The following is a 27698-nucleotide window of genomic DNA, read 5'->3' on the forward strand; positions in this document are numbered from 1 at the left end:
GCTAAATGCTCTTTGCTATAGTGTGCATGCTCAGTTAGAGCACTCTGATTTGAAAGCCCATTGTGACCTGAAGAAGAACAAAGGATAGTAATATTTTTAGCAGATACCTATACCTATAGGTATTTTTAGCAAATACCAATTTATCCCAGCTTGATAATTTGTAAAGGTCACTTAAACTGTCTGTACTGGGAAAATAATTTATTATTGTAAAGGAACTCAGGACACTATGAGCCTTACGTAACCCTGTTTTGAAACTGGTTGGTTGACAGTGTAGAGAGTCAAACTCTTAGCAACATCTATGTTGGAAAGTGCACTAGAAAGCAAATTTCGTAAAGTATATCAGAATCAGTTGCTTCTGAAACATGTGGATTCTAGTATCTATTCAAGCAGTTAAACCACAGTGGAGAATATTGATTGAGAAAGATCATAGAGTCTCTCTCTGAATCTAATTTTGTTTGATGTATGAGGTGTGTATGATGATAACACTTCTGATGGTCAGGTTACGTGAATAGTTTTGCTGTTGCTGTCACTGGTAGAGCTGTCCCACTTTAGGGATGATTATGGGACAATTTCAGAAGTATTTGAAGAGATCTGCCGCCCAGCTGTATTTGGAAACTCTCATAACAACTCACCTTTGACTTTGTCTTCCCTAGAAATGTTCTTGCTAGTAAGACTTAGCAGGATCTCCCTACCTCTCCCCCCATGATATAGACAAATATATTGGTGAATGCGTTCTAACACAAACCTGATAATTAAAATGAAACAGTGGTAACATTGTGCTGCTATCCACCTGCTTTTTTAAATAGTTCATCTATAACGTTCTGTGTAGGCTGAAACAGACCCGTAGGGGACGACAATTTTAATCCATAACCCTTAAGATAGTTTGTTAGATAGAACTGTATTGAAGGTCCTGTGGAGTCTACATTTTTACTGAAAGGCTGCAATGGCTTTGTTTTGGCCTTCTGTTTTGTCTCAGATAAGGCCTTAATTTAGAAGAAAAAAAAAAATACTGTCCTACATCACTAGGAGGAAGGATTAGAAATTTTTCCACTTGAGAATCAGTTTAAGCCTAAATAGCTGTTCTCCAGGATCCAGCCACCTTGACTCCATAGGTGGAAAACCCAGAACAGCTGACTCAGCCTTGCCTTTCTCTAAAAGAGCTAAAGGCCAAATGCTGGGTCAACCCTGATGAGGAGCTGAATACCAGAAAGATTAGTGTTTGTCCTAGAGATGAATGTAAAAAGCCTGTGATTTTTAGTGGCTGCTGTTGATCTGTTGTCACTTACCTGGAGTTAAAGCTGCCCCTGGAGTAACATGCAAAAAACCTCCCGTCTTTTTACAATCTTTCTGTGCTGTCCTACTCGTAGCTGTCCTTGTATGTGTACAACCTGCCTCTCTGCCTGCTGATCTTTTAGTTGTAACTTCAGATAAATTTTGTCCAGAGGTTCTAGAAACTCATTAAATAGTGTTATAATTGCATATGCAGAATGAAGGAAAACAAATACGGCCTTAATTTTCTGAATCCATTACCCAGCTCCCTTGATTCAGTTATCTGGAGGATTGAGAATGCCAGTTAATTTCTTTTCCACAGTTACATATTCCAAAATCATCGAAAGACTAATCAGAAGCTTGTAGCTAATATTTGCGGTTTGTTTGGTTTTCTCCTGTTGTTTGAACTGCTTCCAATACGTCTTGCCAGTGACATTTCTTCACCAAGCAGAATAAATACCAAAACTACAGAGAAAAGAGTTTTACTGGAGAAAGCAGCAAATGTGTTGCACTGTAAATACAAAGTTTCTTGAAGTCACTGACTTCTTTCTCTAACTTCCATGGCAAGGACATGACAGAGCTAGAATAATTTACTGTTTATAGATGTGATTCCAGCACTGTTTTGTTCATTTTGAAAGATAGGCTTACTTACATTTTTAATCCATTTTTTGCTATGAAAGACTGGATGGAAGAGAAAATCTAATCTTCTTGGGCTGTCTACTTATGATATTGTTATTATTGGAAATTTTATTTGTGACACCATACTGCAGGATCCTGAGTTTAGGCTCAGGGCCCCAATGTGTTACATTTATTTATACTAAAAGAGGACCTCTGCCCCTGAATTGTTTGAAATCTAAATAGACAAGGCAGAATAATCATTCTCATTATATAAATGAAATACTGAGGCACAGAGCAATTCAGAGCATATCTTCAGTTCAGCAAGCTGGCTTCAAAATGGTAGGCAGTGAAGCAAATATCAGTGCAGCAATCTGCATGTGTGCTAATTAGCCTGGATGGATGCTGCAATTTCATATTTATATTGCATCTGAGATGTTAGCTAGTTTTTACATATACCATTGTGCAGTGCCCAGCAGATGTATTACCCACTTTGGAGCATTATGCATTGCAAACAGAACAAAAGTGATTTAGGGTCATGCAGTCAATTTCAGAACTGTGCTTAATCTCACTAACGCTTCTTTATTTCCTTCTCTTCTTCATTCTGTAGGAAAAATCTTACAGACTCATAAAGCAATTTAGGAGAAGGGATCTTTGGAGGCCATATGGTCCAACTGCTTGCTTGGAACAGGGTTAATTTCAAAGTTCAATCAGGTTCCTCAAGGCTTTGTTTGATAACTCATCTTCTGAAGACTTTCCCCCTATATTTAGTCAGAATTTCCCTTGCTCTGACTTGTGTCCATTACTTCTTGTCCTTTTGCTGGGTGCCTCTGAGAAGAGTGTGGCACCATCCTCTCTGCCACCCATTAGGTAGTTATAGACAGCAGCTGAGATCCTTCCTTAGCTTGTCTTCTGAACTAACCCAGCTCTCCCATCCTCTCCACATTCTCCAGCCACTAACCAGCTTGGTGGCCCTTCATGGCACTGCTATGTCAGTGTCTTTTCTTGTACTGGGAAGACAGAAGCTTGTGAGAGGATGAGTCCACCTGAAGACATTAATCTAACCCCACATTTTTTTGCAAGTGGTAAACTGCTTAAATCTCTTCTGGAAGGGGGCTCCATTAGTTAGGTCCTGGTCTTGTGGAATTTTTGCCTCCATTCCTGAGTGTAAGCTACCAATATCATGGCTCCAGCAGCTGGTGGTGTATATCCTGATGATCTGCAGCTCTTCCCTGTGCATACTTTTACAGGACTAGGTGGCTGTGAAGATCAGGACAAAAACCTGCATAATGACTCCCACATGAGTGCTGTGATAGAGAGTAAGTGAATACCTGAGTTGGGAAGAGCCCAGTGAGGCAGAAGAGAATGCCAGAGAGAGGTGGCAGCTTTCAAGTCAGTTTTAGTGCTACTGAAAAATTCTGGCTGCAGTTTTGCACTCATAGCTACAGCTGCAAGAGGAAACTACGGATGCAGACACGGATGAGAAGTTCCAAGAGGAAGATGAGGATTCAGAATAATTGCTTCAGGAGGAAGCTTTATTCTGTTTTGGGGCATTTGGAACAAGTATCAGTTGGGAGGATGCAACTGTGCTGCAGACCTGTGGTAACCAGCAGTGGTGAGCAGCGAGACAGCCCTCCTTCGACAGGCACATTGAGATTTTTGGTATGTTTTGATCCGTTCATCAAATGGCTGTCACTGCGAGTACACTACCGGAATTGCCCTGGGCACCTGCTTTGAAGGAAATCATTGGTTCTGGCCTGACTCTCTGGGTTTTTTTATCAAGGCTAGTGATGCACAGGAACATTCGCAGTGACATGACCTGCTGAGCTGTGCAGGCTGGTGTGTATTTGGTCATCTTTTTCCGGTGTGGTGCTGGTTTTGCATGTTCTGTACACTTTTGGATTAAAATTGCTTGATGGTGCATGTTGGTTCAGTGCGTGGAAAGGTGAGTATTTGTAAAATATTTTTAGTTTGCTTTCATTATTTGTTCATAGAACAGTGGTTGGGTTTCAAAGTAATGCTGAGTCCTTCTCCATGGATGCTGGTGAGGAAAATGTGTATTGCCTGAGTTTTTCTGTGGCCTCCATGAATTTATACATTTGCAGAATTTGTGCTTTCCGTTTATGGGCAATTTAGTGCTTTGGCCTTCCAGGGGTGTTCTTCGTGTGCATATGGAATCTATTACACATGATTTGTAGATCCTTTGTAAATTTTAAAAAACAGTGAATAATGGGATTTCACAATATAGGAACTATGAACTAAACGATGAACTAAACTAAAGCACCCTAAAAATTTGAAAACTGTTTGTCTTCCTTAAAGTGGAAATGCATAAATAGTTTGTAAACAGTGCAGGCTGTAGGGGGGTTAACTAAAAAGAATGAGATATTCAGCTGCTGAACTTTGAGGTTTTGGGTTTCTGCACTGTGATCAACTTGTCCTCTTTGTGACCACTGAGGAATCTTAGACGTTGGAGTCATGCGGTTCCATCATAACATTTGGGAAGGAGGGTTCAAAGAACCCCCCGCCTTTCCAGGCCACTGTTTTTGTTGCCAGGAGAGAAAGACGTGCTGTGGGAAGGTCTTGTGGTAAACCGTTGTTCAGGAAGGTGAGCTCTACACAGTCTTGAAAGCTGAGACTAACGGACTTTATCCTTGATACAGACATGCTGGATCCCAAAGTGGGAGGAGGTGGATGTCATGCAATAGCTTTCAAAGAACATTTAAAACACTAATCTCCTGGTCTGCTTTGATAGTTTGGTTTTAGCAATTTCCTTGGTCATGGACATTCTTAGCCCCTTTGTCCTCTTAGCCTCTCCTCCAATTCTCTGCCAATCCTAAACCACTTGCCCTTGTATTTCAGAGGCTTTCCTGAAGATATGGGACATTCCTTGTTTCAGCCTTCTCTTCCAAGATCTTCATATGCTGTGTAGTTGTTAACGACAGTGTCTTTGAGGACCTCGATGCCTCAGGTGAATACAAGGTAAAAAATAACATTGTTTGTTGTTCATTATCTGTGGTGACAAAGATTGTAAAAAATATTCACCCAACAATTCCGAGATACCCTCCCTCCACAGATCCTTCTTTCTGCCTTGGAATTTGGTCTCACCTTTCTTTCCATGTGCTTGGGAATACGAGTGTAGGGGATCTAATTAGCTGTGCCCAAAAGAAGCTCTAAGTCTGCGTTTAGGGACCCAGCACAGGGCAAGAGTCCGTGGGTTAGGATACTTATAAATACAGGAGGTTTAGACCTAGGTCACTTCTTGGTCCCTCCTAATCCCTTCCTATGGGTTGTCCATTTTGCTGCTGGTGGGTTTTGCTTTTTTGTTCTGGTTGTAAGTCTGCCTGAGGATGCTGGGATCTGTGTTTAAGGCCTGTTATTTGTGATGACACTTGGAGTAGGTATTCTGTGGTCCCTTTGAACTGTATCTATTATGTGATTGAGTCCAGTCTCCTCCTGCCACAAAATGCGACTCGGGAACAGCTATTCTTCCACCATCATGGAGAGATGTGTAGCCCTGATCAAAGGAAGCATGTACTTACAAAGGCTAAAGGGAACCCAGCAAAGTATAAATGGCTTTTATTCACCAGAGTTATGCCTTCTGATGTTTTGATTGTCTGAGAGGACATAGACATCTACCTGGAGCCTGGATGAAAGCAGCACTTCCTTGTAAAGTCAAGGGCCCTACTAGGACACCGTGTACCTAGCATTTCACTTCGTAACCCCCCTTGTATGCTCAGCGTTTGCTGTGCTATCCTTGCTGCTCTGTAATGACTCTGAGGCACATCTGGAATTAGCAATGTTCATGTCTTCTTAATACTTCTGTGCCACTTATCTCCTGCTTGGCATTTTCCTGTTTCTCAAATGCATTTTTAGTGTCTTTCTACTTATCAGAAATCAAATGACATTCTGAGATTTGCACTGAAAAAAATCCCTTTTCAGAATTCGCACTGTTACAGACCTGTTCTGATGAACTGAAGTAAGTGCCTGCTTATTCTATATATGCTATATGCAGATGCAGAATTAACTGGGATGGGAGGCAGCCTAAAGTAATCCCTGTCCAGTCCTCATTACGACCTCTGAACTCGTGTGAACTTACACTTTTTCCTCACTGGCTCACTTTTGGGGGTGCTTCATCCAACTCCAGTAGTTTTGGAGCATCTGACTCACAACAAAACATATATACAGTAAAGCATGCGGGTGAACTGACAGTCTGACCAGAATAGTGTGAAAAGCAGCATGGAGATGATTGGTAGAGTTCAGAGCGTGGATGCAAGGGCCACTTTATCACAGTTACAAAAGAACACACTAATTCCCCAGTTCCATCATCCTGACAGCTGCCCTGTGTAGATGAAGATCTTTTTCCCTGAGTGGAATCTGGTTTGTAACAGATAAAATTCCTGAAGAAGCAATGTCAGAGAAGTACAGGTTGGAATTAGGTGGACACAGACAGCTCTTTCAGTTGGAAAACTGATTATGTTGAGGTTCGATTTTCATTTGTTAACCCAGAACACACGCAACTGTAAGCAGAACTATAGAGTCAGTGGAAAATGTGAGGTTCACGTACACAACAGTTTATGACGAAAAAGTATTTTTCATCTATTTTGGGTACACTCATCAGAAGTAGCTGTAGCTCTTGCACAGGCTTTTGAATTTGTAATCTCACATCAGGGGAGCACCTGAGCAACACGTACATAGATTTTCTTACTGAAAACACGGATTAGGACAGGAGGTTATGAATTGTGTTGCACAGTGAAACTCAAGGTACCTCAAAGTGGCCCGCTGGAGAGCTGCCGCTGCTGCCGATGTGTGGGGGGCACCATCACATCACTGCCCCTACTCCCCCAACAGAAACGGGTGGACGCTCGCTTCAGCTTGCACACATGGGGTGCAGGTACGGATGCTTTCCTCCGTGGCTGTTTGTAACTGGGAACGTGCCGACGCTCGCACCCGCGTTCAGACCCGTCCTGCTCGCTGGATGCGCTTTGGAGCGCTCTGCCCGGTTCCCCTGCCTGCCCCGCCGGTGCCCCCAACTCCCGCACACGCCCTAAGCCCTCCCGCCGCTCAGACTCCGCGGCGGGCACGGCCGGACGGGGGGGGGAAACGGTGGCAAGACCCCCGGGGAAGCGCTCCGCCGGGCACCACCGCGCGGGGAGCCGGCGGGGGCCCCCCGCTAAAGCAAGCCCTGCCCGGGGGAGGGCAGCAGCACACCCCGCACGGCCGGGGGCGGGATGCCGCCGGGCGGACCCGCCGCCACCGCCACCGCCGGGCGCCCCGCAGCCGCGGCAGCCCCCGGGCGCTCCGGGCGGGGGCGGGCGGGCGGCCCCCTCCCCTCCCCGGCCTCCCCGCCCCTGCCCCGCATTGGCTGCGGGCGGCTGACGGGCAGCTGGGGAGGCCCCTGTCAGCCGGCGCGGAGGGGCATGCCTGCACTGGGGGTCCGGCCGCGCCGGGGAGCGGGGCCGTGCCGAGCCGTGCCAAGGGGTGCAGCACCCAGCCGAGCCGTGCCAAGGGGTGCAGCACCCAGCCGAGCCGCGCCGCGCCACTGCCGCCATGGGGGTGGAGATCGAGACCATCTCTCCGGGAGACGGTACGGGACCGTGGGGGGAGCAGCCCTGCGGCACGGGGGCGGGGGCGCTAGGGTCCGGCCGGCGACCCGGCCCGGCGGGTGTCTCACGGGGGTCTCCGAGGCCGGGGGGAGCCGCCGTCCCCGCCGCCGGGCAGAGGAGGGAGCGCGGGGCCGCGGTGTGGGGAGGCGGCGGGGCGCGGGAGGGAAGGCGCGGCCGCCTGCGCACCCCCCCCCCCGCCCCCCCACCGCGGGCACGTACCCCCGATGCGGGAGAGGGGGAGCGGAGCGGGGCGAGGCGGCCGCCCGGGGTCCCGGCGGCGGGGGAAGCCGGCGGCTCCCCGGGCGGCAGCGCCGCGGCCCCCGGCGGCAGCAGCAGCAGGGGCGGCGGGGGGGCCGGGGATTTTCCTCTGGCATCCGCTGACAGCTGCACGAAGCCGAGCGCCGTGCCGCCGGCCGGGCGCGGGGGGCAGCGGCGGGGCCGGGCGCGTCCCGGGGCCGCGGCGCCGGGCGGGGAGCGCGCCCTGCCGCAAACTTTCCCGGTTCCCCGCCCAGCCTCGCCGGGGGCCACCGGCCGTTTGTGTCAGCATCCCTCCCGGCGTGGGGGCCCCGCTCCGGCCGGGCCGCCTGCCTCCTCCCGGTTAAACGAGCGATGCTGTGAGCGCTGGGGTGCAGCCCGGGCGGCGATAACCTCTGCTTGGCGCAGGCTCGCCTTTCCAGAGCCGATTCCCGTTGTTCTGCTCTTCTGCGGCGTTGTAATAGCATTTCATAAGGTTATGGGGGGTGTTTTTTTAAGAGGACGTCATTTCTAACATACCGCCATATGTATCTATATAATAGGCCAGGTTCATCCTTGGCTGATGCACAACCGTAAATAATTTGTTCAAGTCGATCTCGGCTAAACTTTCTTGGCCCAGTATCTTTTCTTTCTTTGTGTATGCTTTTAAATTGGCTTCTCCCTCAGTGCGGTTTAGCTCTGGGTCTCAAATTCTTCTCTTGGTTGCACAGATGTAAAAGCAGGATACTTACGTGGGTATAAGTAACGTTGCTGGGTTGAGAGTAGAAAGAAGGGTGGAACTTAACCTTGTAATAGTACTTTCTAGCTATTAAATATATCAAGGCTGTCTTTGTAAGCAATATGCTGTTCCAAATAAGGTTATATGGATTATTTCTCTTGGTTGCAAGTCTTAATCAAAATCATCTGACTTTAAACACTGTCTTAAAACCACGGCTAGTCAGTGGTCTTGAGAATCTCTGCTTTTAACTCAGCTTTGATTAGGTTCATCGACTTTGCTGTTGTTATACTCACACAGCGGAATATGTGTCAGTAAAGTTTGATACTCCTTTTCTCAGCTTGCTATATAATAGCTCATCATTTGAATAATACCTGTTTTGCCAAGGGTAGGATTCATCGCACATAGCTTTTCTCAGGTTAGGTGGCTAGTCTAAAGCGGTCTTCTAGGTTTTTTCTGTAGCCATCTCCCGAGAATAATTTGTCTTGCCTCCCTCTGGATAGGCTGGGTTTCTTTCAAAGCACTGCTAATTCTCCACTGTCAATAGGGGAAGCCCAGGAGACTGGCATACAATAATTGCCTGTGTTCTAGATGGTTAAAGTTAAATGAGATGAATCCCACTTTAAGGTTACAGTGGTGCCCTGACTCGATACCTATTGTACTGCGCTTTGTGCAACCCACAGCTAGAGATACTCCAGCCAGCCAAGCTGATGAACAAGGCTGTTCAGACAACACTTGGAAGCACCATCTTCTCAATTTCATGTTATAAATCTCGGTTCATCACATTAGCCTGCCCTCCTGCCATTTACTGCTCGTGGTGTTTTTGGCATATAAGCCCCAAGTACATAGCTTATGTGTTACTTAGAATCATAGAATCGTTTAGGTTGGAAAAGACCTGTAAGATCATCAAGCCCAACCATAAACCTAACCCTGCTAAGTCCACCACTAAACCATATCCCTAAGCACCTCATCCACACGTCTTTTAAATACCTCCAGGGATGGTGACTCAACCACCTCCCTGGGCAGCCTGTTCCAGTGTCTGACAACCCTTTCTGTGAAGAAGTTTTTCCTAATATCCAGCCTGAATCTCCCCTGGTGCAACTTGAGGCCATTTCCTCTTGTCCTGTCGCTAGTCACTTGGGAGAAGAGACCAACACCCACCTCTCTGCAACCCCCTTTCAGGTAATTGTAGAGAGCAATAAGGTCTCCCCTCAGCCTCCTCTTCTCCAGACTGAACAACCCCAGTTCCCTCAGCCGCTCCTCATCAGACTTGTGCTCCAGACCCCTCACCAGCTTCGTCGCCCTTCTCTGGACACGCTCCAGCACCTCAATGTCCTTCTTGGAGTGAGGGGCCCAAAACTGAACACAGCATTCGAGGTGCGGCCTCACCAGCGCCGAGTACAGGGGCACGATCCCCTCCCTACTCCTGCTGGGCACACTCTTTCTGATACAGGCCAGGATGCCGTTGGCCTTCTTGGCCACCTGGGCACACTGCTGGCTCATCTTCAGCCGGCTGTCGACCAACACCCCCAGGTCCTTTTCTGCGGGGCAGCTTTCCAGCCACTCGTCCCCAAGCCTGTAGCGTGGCATGGGGTTGTTGTGACCCAAGTGCAGGACCCGGCACTTGGCCTTGTTGAACCTCATACAATTGGCCTCGGCCCATCGATCCAGCCTGTCCAGATCCCTCTGCAGAGCCTTCCGACCCTCCAGCAGATCAACACTCCCTCCCAGCTTGGTGTCATTTGCAAACTTGCTGAGGGTGCACTCGATCCCCTCATCCAGATCATTGATAAAGATGTTAAACAGAACTGGCCCCAAAACTGAGCCCTGGGGAACTCCACTTGTGACCGGCCGCCAACTGGATTTCACTCCATTCACCACAGCTCTCTGGGCTCGGCCATCCAGCCAGTTTTGTACCCAGCGAAGAGTGCACCCACCCAAGCCATGAGCAGTCAGTTTCTACAGGAGAATGCTGTGGGAAATGGTGTCAAAGGCTTTACTAGAGTCTAGATAGACTTGATGTTTTATACCCTGCGATGCACCCTGTAATGCATAACTTGTTATCACGTTAATTCAGACTAAAGAGGCCAGAAAGCCAACTAAGATGTGAGCCTCAGTTTCTATCTGAATCCCCAGTTTCTAGCTTTCTGGCTTTCCTTAATAATTGGTCTCATTCATACTTTTAAGTTCTTCTGAGCCTGGGCCCTCCCCTGGCCAACATTACTTGAGAAATCAAGGTTAGCTGCTTTAATACACCATCGGCACCTAACTGAGCCTGGAAAATCTTCCCCTAGCTTTTAGTGCCTTTGGCAGTACCTAGAACAGGTAAAATGGAAATGGTAATTCTGTTTTCCAGTGGCAAGAAAATAATTTAAGCCTTCTTTTCCTCTCAGTATGAAAATTTTAGGAGGAGCTAACAGGCTCTTACAAGAATTCAGGGTATCACTGCTTTACTGTTGCCCAACGCTACAAAATTAAACTGCCTTTGTATGTGAAAAATGTTTTAAAACCCTTTCCTGCTAATTAGAGATGCCCTTGTTAGAGCTGTCTCGAGAGAAAGGCATTAGAAATGGGAATACAAATGGAATTTCTCACAATGTCAAACTAAGACTTTATTTGAAAAATTATGGCAAAAACATTCTGAGAATATTAAGGTTATAATCCGTAAAGTTTTGACAGTCCTTTTACACTTACAGAATGTAAATGCATATATAATGCCCACATATACAGGGAAAATTACATAAGGAAAATATTATTTGGTCTAACAACTAAATAGGAGCCAAGCTGGGACCTTCTACCCTAAACCATACCTGTTCCTGTCTTGCATATTAGTGATTTGATAAAGCATAGTCAATACAAATCTCAGTCTGGCACTTTCCTCTTGAAAGATAAACCTGCCTAGCCACACAGATTAATCAGAGAAAATAAAATAATAACATTTTATAATTTTAACAGGACGGACATTTCCAAAGAAGGGTCAGACATGTGTGGTGCACTACACAGGTAAGGCATGTTCTGAATATTCTCTTGATACCAACTGCCTTGTGTTCAAGACTGATTTTCCATTTCAAATTCATTTGTTGTATTTTTTGCTTTGTTCTGTCACTCATAATCCATTTGATTATATTCTGATGGGTTTCCTGAATATTTCACTTCTAGCTAAGCAGTTCAGGCTATAATATCTAGATGTGCATGCTAGTAGATTTGCTAAGTGTAGCATTCAACGGTGAGAGGTTAACAGATGAAGCTGTGGACCTGATTCTTTAAGCCATTATACTAGCTAATGAAATCAAGCACGAAACAGTGAAAATGCTGGGTTCATATTTTTCCAGCCTCTGATCTCAATACAGATAATTAATGATTGTGTATATCTTAAAAGTATGTGTCTGTGTATTGGCAGTAAAATTCTTTCTGGATTGAGGAGATCAATACAAGGTCTATTTAACACCTGCCTTATGGACTTGTACGAATCTCAAGTGGCGGGTTAGTTAATGGAGCTGTTTATGCTGCATCTTTGCACAGAGGGAAAATGTCCTTCAAATCAGTTTGTAACATTATGTTTTGTATATAGTTATGTAAATTGTCAAAAGAATGCAAAGACCTCTGCAGCCCGAGTCCCCCGCTGGGAAGTTCACATCAAGAGCTGCCATTTTATGTGGTCTTTTCCTTAAGAAGGCAGAACATAGGTGATGTGGAGATTGACAGCTACTGATCTGGGCCTAGATCTGCCAGGTAATGTTTTCCTCTAGCATTCAGTATTACAGGGAACTTCTCACTGGTAACTGTTGATTTCTTTCAGTTTTGTACTTGCTTCTGTAGCTTACAGCTGGAGCAAGGTGGGAACATTTTCCAGTAAATATAACTAATGAAGTAAAGCTCTTTGTACTTTCAAGAAGCTTTTTGAAATAGTTTCAATAATATCACTCTTCAGAAGGTTATATGGGAGTTGGCGCACTGGCTTGGAATATAGGATGTCTGGGTTTAAGCTCCTATACGTTTGTATATTCAGAGTATTTTGATCTGATGAAGAGTTCTAGTTTGAATTAGAAGTTAAACACATGGGTCTCCCATGCCAGTCTCAGCTCTTACAGACCTTCCTCTGTAACTTAGATCTGAAAAGAGATGTTTTTAAACTATTTTTGTGAAGATGCTGAAAGAGATGTTTCTGTTCTGGTCCAAACTTGAGAAGTTATTTTGAAATAAAATTGTCGCCTCCCACCCACAGTTAGTTCCAGATAAATTTAAATGTCAGAACTGAAATAGGCAAAACAATTTGAGACCAGTGGCTCCCGCAAAGCACAGTTTTGCTGGATAACTTCAGAGAGAGTGTGAATAGTAAACGTGGAAAGATAACAAGATGCTGCATACTCTTATTGATATTAGATACCATCTTAGATGAGGCTACCATAGCCTGGCTTTTGACATAAAAGACTTTATGAAAACTCATTAAATCAATCATCATCTCCAGCGTAAACTGTGCTTCCTCCATATATCTTGCCGTTGGTGCTATGCAACCTCTCTAACTCCCAGATTAGAACAGATGATACCAGAAAAAGCTCATCGCCTCAGTTCCAGCACTGTTGCAATGTTTAAGCAGCCTTTGGTGGTAATATTTTTAAAGGGAGCCCACGGTTAGTGAATAAAGTGTTTACTTCCAGTGGTCTGTAGTCATGCGGGAAAGATGAAATATGAATGTCAAGTTTTTATTTAAAACTATTTTATCTGAATACAATATAACTTCTTTTTATACTGATGTGATTCCAGATATGCCTGGGATTCATCTTGAAATTATCTCTGTCTTATTTACATTATCTCATTAGACCTCACTGTACTTAATGCATGAGCACTGTACTCCTGCGAGTCCTGCTTTGAGAAGTGGGTAGCTAAGTTACCGAGATGTCCACTGAGATATCCAGAACATCTGTCTTATCACCTGAAATGGGAGTTATGAAAAATTAAGACACCTAGGTGCAAGGAAACAATCCAGAAATCCTGCTTTCCAGAGCTGCTTAATATTGGGAGCATGTAAAACTCACAAGTTGTCTCCATGCTCAGCCTCTGCGTTACTCTGGAGCTAGGCGCAGATACCTAGACGGAGGCATTGCAGTCTGGGAAGGGAGGGAACCATGCTCTGACTGGACTCCACCAAGATCTAGAACTCATTTGGGTCCCGAGAGGAGCCTGACGTCACTGGAGTGCTCTGAGCACAGCTCTGAATCCAGCATCAAGCACAGCAGTGACAGCCACTTTCAGTCAAAAACATGGCCTGTGGGAGCCCACTTTATGTATAATAAGCAAAGAGTTGTTTCAGACATGGCAAACCTATGCTCAGTTGCCTTTTCCAACAGATGAGGGTCATATCTCTATTTGCCACATCCTTAACTGCAACCGTGACATTCTTGGGGAGGAGAAAGCTGAAATTCCCTGCTCCTTCCAGTTTAGCTTGGGACATTCAGCAGTGAAGAATGCAAGAGCCATGGGCAAGAAAAGGAGCAGGCAAGAGGGCGAGTAACTGATTCAGGCACTCATGCAGGAGTATTGGAGGAGTTGTATACCAGTCCCTGTCTTCAGGATTAATTTTGTACTTTTTTTTTTTAATCCAATGATTTTCCCATACGGTGATGCCTGGTCTTGACAGCTTGGTAGGCCATGTAACTTCTTGACATGACCCTTCTGCTCTCATACCAGTGCGTACACTGTGTGGCAATATAGCTCCTTAGCACAAACATAGTTGGTTCCATGATTCCCTGAAGGGCTAGGGTTTTTGCACGTGCATAGAAAAAGCATTGCCTGTCCACTAGTTATTAATTTCTCGAGTTTCTCCTCCTCCAGAAAGAGGAGGAGACTAGAAGGGGCTTGCCTCTGCCAGAGCAAGTTAAGAATTTTTAAGGACACATATGAGGAGCGGGCTGTGGGCTCTGTTTTGACCTACTTCCCCCCATCTTGCCTTCCCTCTCCAGAAGTCTCATAGATGTGCATTTACCGTGGGATAGGGAGTGATGGCAGAGAGAGCATGGACAGGAGGGGACTGCTGGCACTACCGGGGTAAAAGGCCTGTAGCTTGCTTCTGAAGTGTCTTTGGGAAAAGGGGTTTTAGGAGCAAGGTGTCTGCATGTGTTGTCCTGGCAGTCCATGCAGAAGAAGTCCAGAGAGGACCGAAGGCTGGTACCCTAGATATTTGGCAGAACTTTAGAGTCCTGTCTGCTCATCCTCCAGGATCTTATGATTCATGCATTGCCGAGGTAGGGATTCAGCAGGGTAGTTTCTAGTCTGACGGCCCTACGTGTTCCCGAGAAGTGGGAAGTGAGAACTGGAATCTCCTCAAGATGAAGGAGAACTGTGATCAAGTTTTACACCTCTGCTGTCAGTGCTCCAGCTATTAGGCTGTTGTATGTGGCAGCTTTGCCTCTTTCTCTCCTTGTTCAACTAGATGCATAATCTCAGGACCAGACTTTATGGTCTGATTCCCAAATGCATCGTGATGCCTTAATGGACAGTTCCAGTGGCAGCAGGAGTTAAGGTGCAGCCTCACTAGGGAACAGTTTAGAAGGAGACTCTTAGTTTAAGCAAATCTTTTCTTCTTTTTTTTTTTTTTTTTTCTAAGGAATAGAATCACAGAATCACACAGAATCACTAAGGTTGGAAAAGACCTGTAAGATCATCAAGTCCAACCTGAAAAAAAAAATAGTTCTTGGCTGCTTTACAATTAGAGCAGGATTTTTGGATTACCCTTCAGAAGTACCTAATTGCCCTTTCTGACTACATAAGGCACCTTAGTGTCTAACTTTGGTACTGTAAATCACCTGCTAATTTTTCAGCTTTGCACAGCCTGAGTTAGGTACACAAATAGATGCTCCAGATCATTGCAGAAGATTAGATAGGAGGACTGTGATAGAACATGAAACTGAGTCCTGATCTTAGTATATGATGGAAGAATGTGGTCAGATTCCCATGTTTTATCTTTGTTAAGAAATATAACAAATATAGTAATTTCTTCTTATCATCCAGCATCTATGTTGTGTCTCAAAAGTTACCTGACACGATATTAAAGTAATGGGATTAATAGATAAGGTAGTGCGTTGGCACCAAAATGCATTTCCAGCAGCAATGTTTTATGTCATGTTTTTGTCAGAGATTTCATTGAGCAAGCTTCTGAAAGCCTTTGGCAATCTGCTTACTCCTTCTGTTTTCCATCTGCAAAATGATAGTTGTACTTTGTCTGCCTCGTGGAGATAGATTGCAAGCAATTTGGGATATGAACTGCCTCCTTCTTCATTCCTAACGTAATGGTGTCCTAATCTTGTTTGGGTCTTCAGGTTACATTGCAGTACTGATAGTAATACAAGTAAACAAATTACAGTGTCATTAGTCCCGGAGTGTATCAACAGAATTGAGGCATTTTCTGCAGTTTTGTTTCCTGTGATTTAAATTTGTTGACTCTGGCAATGGGAATTAGCAGTGCAGAATTTTCCAAGATCTATGAAGGTTATACAAAATGTGACTTTCAGTTAGAAATGCCCCTAAACAAAACCGTTGCTGAGGTTGTGAATGCTCTGTCTAGAGACTGTGGGGTAAAACCTGCACTCCAGGAAGCTGAGTCCCATTCCTGGCCCTCTGGATGGATGATGGTGAGCCCTCAAATAAGCTTTGTGTATACTGGTCCCAAATCTGCTCTTAATAGTGAGAGGGCAGCTTTTTTCCCAAGTTATTCAGAGGTGACATTCTCTTGTGCTGTCTCATGTAGCTTGTGGCAGAGCTGAATTCTTAACCTCTTCATCTTTTGCCTTGGCCACCTGTAAATCTGTGATAGTAATACAATTACTTTAAGGATCCTTAAGGACCCTTTTTAAGGATCTGATGATGTTCAGTATTTGTAGCATGCTGGAACAGACTTGTTGGAGTGAGACTATAAAGGCACATTAAATCATTAATTACTTATTAAACTGGACTTCTATCAGAGAAGATTTTCCATAGACCTTTTAGACTAGGGCAATGGCCACAAAATTGCACCAAATACATTTTTAATAGAATAGAACAGAAATTGAATAGAAGAGTTCAGTTGGAAGGGACCTACAACGATCATCTAGTCCAACTGCCTGACCACTTCAGGGCTGACCAAAAGTTAAAGCGTGTTATTAAGGGCGTTGTCCAAATGCCTCTTGAATACTGACAGGCTTGGGGCATCGACCTCCTCTCTAGGAAGCCTGTTCCAGTGTTTGACCACCCTCTTGGTAAAGAAATGCTTCCTAATGTCCAGTCTAAACCTCCCTGGTGCAGCTTTGAACCATTCCCATGCATCCTGTTGCTGGATACCAGGGAGAAGAGATCAGCACCTCCAGTTGATTTTTGAACTTCTTTTTTAAATGCTTAAAGTGAAAGTCCCTATTGAAATAAATGAATGCTACTACATTTATTTCAGCTGAGCTGTACAAATTCATTCGGTTTTGAGGAAGCAGGCCTTTATTTAAGGCAGAACAAATGATTAATTGTTCTTTTCCTAGTGATCTGAGGGCAAACTCATATCATCTTCTTTTCCCGTATATTACCAAAATTTCTTTATATTGTTTCTTTAGCTTTGGCAGTGGTGTAGTGTTGAGAGTTATGGTTGTGTCTGTGAAGTTGAAAGCCTTTTTTTTTTACCTTTTTTTATAACAAAAGCATACTGCATAGATGCAGATTAACAGTAATTTATAGAATACGCTTGATTTATCATGATTAAAAAAAGCATTTTCCATTTAACACAATACAGGTATAATGTAATTCCCTTGAAATAACTCTTGCCAAAAAGGGAATAGATCTGCCTATTTTTCTTGGATCAAAATCAACCCAGTCTTAAGCGTATGTAGTAATAGCCAGAGATTTGTCTATACTGACATGCTCTCAAAAAGAGTAACGTAAATTCAGAATAACTTTGCAGAGTGTCATATATTTGTCTATGAGCCTCAGTATCTGTAGGATTGGATGTACATTAGCTTTGTGTGAAAGCACTTTGTACCAGGTGAGTACAGGAGTATGTTATTTCTCTGGTCCCACTTTCAGAAACATCTGTACCACTTCAGTGGCAGCTGTGCATGTGCATCTGAGAGGAAAATTGAACTAAGTAAGGAATTTAATCAAAATTCTTTGTCTCCAGGAAGCTGTCTAGCTGGGTTTGGAAGAGGATAGTGAACACTGCAATTAGAGTTATCGTTAATAAGAATTGTATTGTAACAGACATTATAATTGAGCCTTGAATTATAGCCAGCTAAATCTTGATTCCCTTTTACTTCTGCAGGGATCTTGGTGGCAGCTAAGCACTTACAAGCATCCTTTTTCTTTGGTGAATCATAACTGCAAAAAGTAGTTTTAGTGCTCAGTGAAGAATGGGGTCTTTTGCTGCCCCTCAGAAACGATTTGCAAGTCTTAACTCTCTCGATAAAAGGAGTAAAATTCTCATCTTTCCTTATTTAGTATAGATTGGTTACCTCTGGAAATATTTTAGCAGTGACTTCAGCCTGATAGTGATCAGAGTCCAGAAGCAAAAGTTTGAGGAGAAGAGATTTCTCCTATGCATTTTGCTGCCAGCTTAGTGACTGATTTCAGGTGTATTACTTGCTCCTTCATTTTTTAAATTTGACAGAAAAGGGGGTTGTGCCTCTCAAAATTCTCATGAAATTCATGTTTGCGAGTACTGTGAGACTCGCTGTAAGAAGAGGCTATTGACGTGAAAAAAATTATTTGATGAATAAAAAAGGTTCAGAGATTTGTAGGAATTTAGTGGATTTAAATTGAACGTACCAGATTGTTGCCTGATGGAAAAGGATCAGCGTAATAAAATGTAGCTTCAAGTTTCCCAGTTGCTCTTCCTTTGCACTGAACGCTGCGTTGCTGTGTACTGTGCCCATCGGTTTCACTGAAATTACCTGTGGTATTAGACGCTATTTAATGTGGGTAAGTGAAACAGAAGAGGCGCTTGAAATGATCCAACAGCATTCTTATTGGCAACCTCAGCTGAGAAGCAATGATTTGACTAAGAATTGGAAGTCTCTCCCCTTGAAAGTGGTCCCCATGGCATTGAGGCATTATTTGGATAGCTGCTGACGTGCTTGGTGCAAACAAAGGGAAGACTTCCGGATTGCTTGTAAACACTGTCTTATATTCATCTAGGAAAAAGGCAGGATGAGTTTCTTTCTTGTAAAGTAAAGATTATAAAGACATTTCTTCGAGATAACATACACGGGCACTTCCTCCCCTGACAGAGACTTCTCTGTTGACATGAAACGTGCTGAATGATTTGGTGACTGCTAGCTCCAATTTTGGAGCACCTGCTAACCTCCACAGGATTTCCTTTCACGGAGGGATTGTAGCATCATGCTCCCTTCCTGTTGTGCATAGAAATGAAACTGCTAGCAAATAATTAAACCTCCTACTCCTACCTCACAAAAGCCTTGAAGAACTGGATTTCAAGGTATTAAAAAACAGTTCACAAAGCAGATTATGTAAAGTACCAGAGAACTAATAGCCTCTGTTCATCAAGTTTTTAAAAGCTTAGAACTCATCCAAAACAGTGCCGTCTTTTCGAAAATTAGATTTCTGTTTTCAAACAGAATATTTTTGCTGGGTCCTCTTTGCACTTATTGTCAATGATCCCAGTGTGCCACTCTGCCTACTCACAGCTCATATGTACATTTAAGGACTAGGACCTGAAAGGTTTGCATCAATTCTTGATCATTAGAGTTCCAGGTCCTGACAAGAATAACATTGTTTTCTAATAATTTATGCCCCAAAAAATCAAACAATTGCTGAAACAACTGTGCAGTGAATAGTGTTTGTTAGTGTAACATGTACAAATGGTTACTACATCAGCTAAATGAGAAACTCTATCAGCTAGCACCAGTGATAGGCTTGTCTCCCCTTATTGACAAAATAGAACTGACATCACCATATTTACCTAATTAAGAAGTCTAAATTGAGAGCTTAGTTACCTTAGGCTACCTAAATAGTTAGCCTTTGGATACGCCTCCCTCTCTATTGATTAGATAAAGAGCTTAATAAGGTTCCTAAGTCAGGCAGCTCAGCTAGGCAGGGTTTGTGGAAGGGGTAATATTTTCTTAATTAGACAACACGCGGTGTCATCCCTCTGCAGTGGCTACGGGGCAGCCACATGTCAGGTGCATTACCCGAGCAGTTGCTGTGTGGCCAGAGATCTCTGCAGGCTTGTGATCTTCAGGGCTCGGTGGGCTGGTCCTAGTGCTGCAGTGACGTGCGTGGGAGATCCCTGGGGAGGACCATTGCCAAGGAGCTCGTACAGTCTTTTGGCGCTGGTAAGCAACTGAATGGGCGGCCTCGGAGGAGACGCATACTGCAGTGGGAAGCAGCGATTCGGCGTTGGCATGCGTTCTGCTGAGTCTTGCTGAACCAGCGCCAGGGGGCTGTTAGGGGGCTTTACATTGAAAGCGACATCTCTCAGTTGAGATAGATTATTTAGCTTTAGTTACTCAAGGGCATTGTAAATCTTACTTAATTTTTTTTCACAAGACTGCTGGCTGCAGAAGTTTGTACTTCGTTGCACAGCACTCGGTGCGAGGGATCTTAAATGTTATAACCGTGGTGTCATCAGGCAGAGCCAGTGCATCTTTGCAGCTGAGACAGCAGCAGATCCATGCGGTCAGGTGGTGTAGTCATTTATCTCCCATCCAACATCCTGGGTTTTCTAAAACTCAGTGTTACAGCAGTGGTTGTGAGGCACACTTGATTTATAGCTCTCCCTCTGTCTCTGCTTATGGTATCCCAAGCCTGGTTTCCCCTTCCAGATCTTTTCCCTTTGATCCTGCATGGTGATTGGTTTGTAGTTGTCTCTTGCTGCTCTAAATCTCTTCCTTTTGCACATTTAATGATGCAACTACGTTGATTTAGCAAGATTGTCTTCTTTTATTTTGTTCTCAGTGAGAAACTGGAGACTTTTGGTTTGGTAAGGGTGGTTTCCTCCTGGACAGAGGAAAAGACCTAACACTTAAATAGTTCATTTTCCAATCTATGATTTCTGTAAACAATACACTCCCTGATGCATTTGTTCGGTCTAGTTTTAAATAATCTGAATAAGAATGCTATTTTGCTACTTTCAAACCATTGAAGTTGCTGCTGTTGCAACATTAAAAGTAGCAGGTTTCTGTTGAAATTCTTTACCCTGTATTAGAAAAAAAAAAAAAACCAAACCACAAAACAAAGAAGTGGTTGTTTGGAAATTACACTATAATACTATATAGGGATTGTAGTTATGGGAACTTACACTTTCATTCTCCTCTGTGGATAAATTTCTTTTTACGCTGTGAGGAGGGATTTCCAGGATGAGAGGAGGGCCTCATACTTCGGGAGGTGAAATCTAGCCATATCTAGGGCACATAAAAGAAAATAGATGATGAGTCACACAGTGGATGAGTTTCTGAGGCATCACCATGAAGTGTTGCCATTTCCGGGCTAGAACGTACAATTTTCAGCCTGAAGGTTTGAAGTACATTTTGTTGTTGTGAAAGCTGTAATTTTGGTGGAAAAGCCTTTCCCACAAAATTTATTTTGAAGGTTGAGGATCTGAGACTGAAATTCATAGGCTAACTGCCAACTTTATATCATAGAATCACAGAATGGTTTGGGTTGGAAGGGACCTTTAAAGATCATCTAGTCCAACCCCCCTGCCATGGGCAGGGACATCTTCCACTAGATCAGGTTGCTCAAAGCCCCATCCAACCTGACCTTGAACACTTCCAATGATGTGGCATCCACAGCTTCTCTGGGCAACCTGTTCCAGTGTCTCACCACCCTCATTGTAAAAAATTTCTTTGTTATATCCAGTCTAACCCTACCCTCTTTCAGTTTAAAACTGTTGCCCCTTTTCTTGTCACTGCAGGCCCTGGGAAAAAGTGTCTCTCCATCTTTCTTATAAGCCCCCTTTAAGTATTGAAAGTCTGCAACAAGGTCTCCCCGGAGCCTTATCCAGCTTGAACAATCCCAACTCTCTCAGCCTTTCCTCATAGGAGAGCTGTTCCAGTCCTCTGACCATTTATTTGCGTGGCCCTCCTCTGGACCTGATCTAACAGGTCTATGTCTTTCCGGTACTGGGGACCCCAGAACTGGATGCAGTACTCCATCCAGGTGGGGATCTCATGAGAGCAGAGTAGAGGGGGAGAATCACCTCCCTCAGCCTCCTGGCCATGATTCTTTTGATGCAGCCCAGAGTACAATTGACTTTCTGGGCTGCAAGCACGTGTTGTCGGCTCATGTCCACCAGTATCCCCAAGTCCTTCTCTGTAGGGCTGATCTCAATCCATTCATTCCCCAATCTATTGATATTGGGGATTGCTGTGACCCAGGTGCAGGACCTTGCACTTGGCCATGTGGAACTTTATGGGATTCACATGGGATTCCTCAAGCCTGTCAAGGTCCCTCTAGATGAAATCCCTTTCTTCAAGCGAATCAGCTGCACCACTTAGCTTGGTGTCATCTGCAAACTTGCTGAGGGTGCACTCAATCCCACTGTCTATGTCACTAATAAAGATATTGAACAGTACCAGTCCCAATATGGACCCCTGAGGGACACCACTTATTACTGATCTTCATTTGGACATCGAGCTGTTGACTGCAACTCTTTGAATATGTCCATCTGGATTCAGCCAATTCCTTATCCATCAAATAGTCCATCCAGCAAATCCATACCTCTCCAGTTTAGCAACAAGGATGTTGTGTGGGACCGTGTCAAAGACCTTACAAAAGTCAAGATAGGTGGCATCAGTGGCTCTTCCTTTAGCCACTAATGCAGTCACTCCATCGTAGAAGGCCATCAGGTTAGTCATATTGGTCTGAGCTAAAGTATTGTATATTAACCAAAATTTGTGTCAGTATTTAAAAAGTTGTGAATCTGAATTTGACAGATTAGGGTTATCTTCAGTTGTGATCTGAATTAGTCTTACATGGTTTCTGCCCATTTTCATTGTAAGGAAAAATTATTTTTTCTTATTAGGAAGTTATTCTGTCTGACCCTGCTGTAACCCTTTCTTGTCTTTCTTGCTTGAAAGTTATACTACATGATGATCACCCTACTACACACGTGCAGCCACATTAGGAGCATCCAACTATAGTCTGCAGTACCTCTGTACATGACTGCTATCCTCACACAGTTAAATTACAGAGTAAAAGCAGAATTACATGTAATCTCTCATTCTGAAACTGTTCTCTGTTTTTCTGGCAGAAGTTGGAACAGTAATCAGAAAGACTAACTTTAACCATGAGGGAGAATTCTTCAATGACACCTGTCATTCATGGAGAGGAACGATCTTTTCTGCAGTGTCATGCTGAAACACTTGACCTTGGCTTGGGCTTGAGATCACTCTCTGGAAGTGTCTCTCTCCACTGATGAGAGCCAGAGATGCTCCTCTGTCATGCTGCCTGTGTGACGAGGTCCCCACACCCTCTGTATCCCACAGTGGCCAGCTGGCATCAACTCCGGAAAAACTGTGGCTGTGTCTGTCCCACCCTGCCAGGGGAGTTTCTGGAGTGCACAGACAGCCCCATCAACAGCTTGTAATTTTACGCTCTGCTTTGAATTTTCTTCTGCTGTCATTTGCACATTGTCTTCAGTCAAATAAATAGCAGGGACAGGTTCACAGCTCTTCCTTAGGTAGGTCAGCAGTGCTTCTACACAGCACAGCTGAGGGCTATCATCTAACATGCCCATTTTGTCATGTCCTACCTTTTCCTGGCTGGAGCTCAAAAGTCATGACCTTTTATATCTGAATGCTGGGGACTAGGAAATGGCCACAATTTGTGCCAAGGGAGGTTTAGATTGGATATTAGAAAAAACTTCTTCACGGAAGGGGTTGTCAGACATTGGAACAGGCTGCCCAGGGAGGTGGTTGAGTCACCATCCCTGGAGGTATTTAAAAGACGTGTGGATGAGGCGCTTGGGGACATGGTTTAGTGGTGGACTTGGCCATGTTAGGTTTATGGTTGGGCTTGATGATCTTACAGGTCTTTTCCAACCTAAACGATTCTACGATTCTATGACTTCCAGAGCCTGTAACTCTAAGAATAGGTGTTGAAAAGGCATTGGAACAGGATGGAAATGCCTCATTAAAAAATCATCCTTACCTGTGCCATTAAGATTTATTCTATGTGAAACCATTTATATAGCTCATCTCCTTTTCAACATTCATTCCGATTCCTGTCTGGGAGTGTAGGAGTTTTAAACGCTTATGAGTCAAATGCAAATTCAGGGTTGATTGATACAGTCATGAAGAACTGCCATCATTAATCCCCTGTGGACAACTTAAAAAGTTGAATCTGATCTAAGTGCTACACCCTTCATTCATAAATCCCTTTGGAAAGGGAAAAGCGTTTTTTACTCCCCTTTAAAAGACAGGGAAATTCAGAAAGAAAATTATTTGTCCGGGGAACAAAGCAAGCTTCTGATAAAGCTGGGGGTAGAAATTCATGTGCTTTTGAAGTCCTTATCTATTATATTTACGTATCTATTTATCTATTACATTACCAGCCTATATATTTTATAAATGTATATATATAGACTGTATCAATTCTGTGGAAGAGCTGTTTCTTTTTTTCCAGACCTCAGAAGTGTTTAACTTTTGAGAACAAACTATTTAAATTGAGATGAATGGTGGAAAATCACAATGTACTTTAGTTTTTATTAGGTTTTCTGTCTTTCTCTAACCAATCCTGATTCGATTGGTTATATAAGCATTGCAGACAGATTAAGGGCTCAATCCTTCCCTGCTATAAAGAATAATAGGGGATTTGATTGTAACGATTCACTTTATTTCAACAAAGTAACTAAAGCTTGCAATACGTTGATTCACTAAAACTGTAGAGCCATTTCTGAAGTGCTTTCATAAGACTTGCTATCATAGCACATTCAAAGCTCTTCTTCAGATGCAAAAGTTTCTAAAGCGTTTGGGAAAACTATATCAAACAAAGTAGGCTGGACCTGAGAGAGCTTGTAGCTATAAACACATGTGCCAGAGGTGATGGAGAGAGAGCTGAGAGGTGATTTGCCATGCAGAAAAAGAGCAATTGGACAGGCTGGATCGATGGGCTGAGGCCAATCGGATGAAGTTCAATAAGGCCAAGTGCCGGGTTCTACACTTCGGCCACAACAACCCCATGCAACGCTACAGGCTTGGGGACGAGTGGCTGGAAAGCTCCCCCGCAGAAAAGCACCTGGGGGTGTTGGTTGACAGCCGGCTGAAGATGAGCCAGCAGTGTGCCCAGGTGGCCAAGAAGGCCAACGGCATCCTGGCCTGGATCAGAAAGAGTGTGGCCAGCAGGAGTAGGGAGGGGATCGTGCCCCTGTACTCGGCGCTGGTGAGGCCGCACCTCGAATGCTGTGTTCAGTTTTGGGCCCCTCACTACAAGAAGGACATTGAGGTGCTGGAGTGTGTCCAGAGAAGGGCGACGAAGCTGGTGAGGGGTCTGGAGCACAAGTCTGATGAGGAGCAGCTGAGGGAACTGGGGTTGTTTAGCCTGGAGAAGAGGAGGCTGAGGGGAGACCTCATCGCTCTCTACAACTACCTGAAAGGGGGTTGCAGAGAGGTGGGTGTTGGTCTCTTCTCCCAAGTGACTAGCGACAGGACAAGAGGAAATGGCCTCAAGTTGCGCCAGGGGAGGTTCAGGCTAGATATTAGGAAAAAGTTCTTTACTGAGAGAGTAGTGAAACATTGGAATAGGCTGCCCAGGGAGGTGGTAGAGTCACCCTCCCTGGAGATATTCAAGGAGCGTGTGGATGTGGCATTGTGGGATGTAGCTTGATGGACATGGTGCTGTGTGGTGTTGGGTGGGTTGTGGCTTGTTGTTGTTGTGTGGTGGTTTTTTGTTTTGTTTTTTTTTTTTCCCAGGTTGGACTTGATGATCTTACAGGTCTTTTCCAACCGTAGTGATTCTGTGATTCTGTGATTCAATGAATTTTTGGGCTGGGATTTTTTCCCTGCACGAGTGTGGGGAGAAACGTTGACTGACTGCAAAATTCCTCCATACTGTAATGGAGTTATACAACCTGTAATCTTTCTGTTATTCTCTCTGTCACCATAGGACTGGCCCATTTGTAGACTACAAAGCATTTAAATGATGACAGCTGTATTAGGCAGTAAGGGACATGGTTAGCCATCATGTTTATGGACGGCAGTGAGATAAGAATGGCTCCCAGTCTTCAGTGCTTGCCACATTTACTTTAGATTTCGGACACCTCTCTACGTCTTGTGGACAAGTAGCTGTGCTGAAAAAGCGAGGGTACTAGGGCAGTAGTTATCTGAACTCTTCTTTTTCCCTTGAGAAACTGGTGTACAATACAGGCCAAGAGGGTGTCAGCTGATAAAAGCCAGGCAAATGTGAAGTGTTCTCTGGATTTGATGTCAAGGAGCCTGCCATCTCAGAGAAACAGGGCATTGTCTGGCAGCACCGTGAACGAATGAATGAATGAGTATCCCCAAAGTGCCCTTCCGCTGCACCCTCCTGTTACTCTCTTACTACGCGTAGGACCACCTTTCTTCGTCTAGTTTTTCTTCAATACTTCAACAAGTTGTAATAGACTTTTAGAAGAATTTTCTAGCCTGTTTGTTTGGTCATATGCAAGTTTTATTACAGTTTTCAGTGTTACTTGTCATGCAGCTTCTAAGCACGTTCTAACAGTACATTAAATGACGGGACTTGTTTTCTGATTGCATCCTTGGAGGATGAAGCAGTGAAGAGTTTTAACATATCCAAAAGAACAAGTGAGTGCAGCCCACATTTGAAAACGTTTCTTGTTCTGCAGCGTAGCTTGCTCATCATAGGCACCAAAGATGCTATGATGTGAGTAGGCAGGGCTGAAACAGGAGGTGCAGGAACGCCGCCAGCTATTTCCTCCTGCCTTTGCACCGCTCTGTCCTGTGCGTAGAAATGTTGCAGTGGCTGCACTGTAAACTGGGCTGAAAATCTGACATGAATGAAAAGCAAGTTGGGGAAGGAGGGAAGAAGTGGTTGTGAAGGACAGCAGGACATCAGGGTGGAAATGCAGGGTGATGGAAAAAGCAACAGCAACACTTGTAATCCAGCACTGCTGCACGTCCAGAGTTTTGCAGCAGTGTGGGGAATCAAGGCACTAAGGTGGTTGGAGAGAAGGGAGAAGACTGGCCTGTGGAAATGAGGGGGAATATTTATTTCTGTTTCCTTGTCGCATTTCTGACCTGTCAAAATTCCCAGTAGTGTACAGTTTGGGGACCCTCCCGTAGCACACTCTCAATCTCTCTATTGCAATAATGTACTGGGACAAATTTCTCTTTTTAGCATGCTTTGTATATTTAATGCTGCTGTGGTGGGGGCTGTCTAGTGGTGCCATTATTTGTTTATATAAATGATCTCAGAATAAATTTGTTTGACTTCCCCCCCCCCCCCCAAAAAAAAAAAGACAAAATATTTCCTACTTGAATCTCTGGACTAAAGCACATTTTTGGTGCAGTTTGTTTAATGGGTGGGCGGACAATGATTTCTGGGCTGAGATTATGGTTCACGGTGAGATAATTTTACCTTGAGTAGGCAGACAATGTGTCTATACATGGGGAAAGAATTATTGTTATTAATATGTTTATTAATGAAGTGTACATGACTTTGTTTAAAGGAAATATTGTTGCCCTTCTACTGAGCGATTGCAAATCTCAAGCCTTTATAATTATCTTCTTATCAGAAAATAAATCAATGTCACTAGCCAAGGTAACTTCTGAACATGACTTGCATAAACCTGTCACTGAACAGGATTCATAGGAACTGCATTTGTTCCTGATCAAGGAACGGTGACAACTTGGATATGACAAGCCCTACCAGGGTGAAGTATTTAAAGACCCCCACCTTACCCTGAAATAGTGGCAATGCTGCACAAGAGGATCCACTTACTTCCCCCCCCCAAAAAAAAAAAAAGATTCATGGCTCTTGGATTTAAAAGTCAAGAAAAGCTGTTTTGCTGAACCTTTCTTTTACTGCTTCTCGTGAAGTGGTGTTTGCTAATTTAGAAATGCTTCTTTTGGCTGAGCCAAGTGAGGACAGACTCAATGACTGCGCCTGCATGTAGGGAAGATGCTTAGGACCTTTTAATAGTGAGAAGCCACAACTCATGCATGGTCTTCCACCCGTTGTTTGTCAAAGAGCTGGGGAGACAACTTAGGATCCAATACCAAATATTTTTAATCTGTGGTGTGTATTGATACAACAGAATATTGTATTAGCTT

General features: G+C 44.2%; 1 protein-coding gene across 2 annotated transcripts in view; it reads left to right on the top strand.

Moving 5' to 3' along the window:
* The first annotated feature begins 7351 nt into the window (after positions 1–7351).
* The window catches only part of FKBP1B (FKBP prolyl isomerase 1B), a 52447-nt gene continuing 32100 nt past the window's right edge, over positions 7352–27698 (top strand). Inside the window, exons 1-2 of one of the 2 annotated variants that reach the window (XM_059835580.1) lie at positions 7352–7468; positions 11413–11460. In XM_059835580.1, the coding sequence (XP_059691563.1) occupies positions 7432–7468; positions 11413–11460 (85 nt within the window). In that variant the 5' untranslated portion in view covers positions 7352–7431. The remainder of the gene's footprint in view (positions 7469–11412; positions 11461–27698) is intronic. The other variant, XM_059835581.1, reaches the window with a different exon arrangement.

Source organism: Gavia stellata, chromosome 2 (assembly GCF_030936135.1).
Source record: "Gavia stellata isolate bGavSte3 chromosome 2, bGavSte3.hap2, whole genome shotgun sequence".
NCBI lineage: Eukaryota > Metazoa > Chordata > Aves > Gaviiformes > Gaviidae > Gavia > Gavia stellata.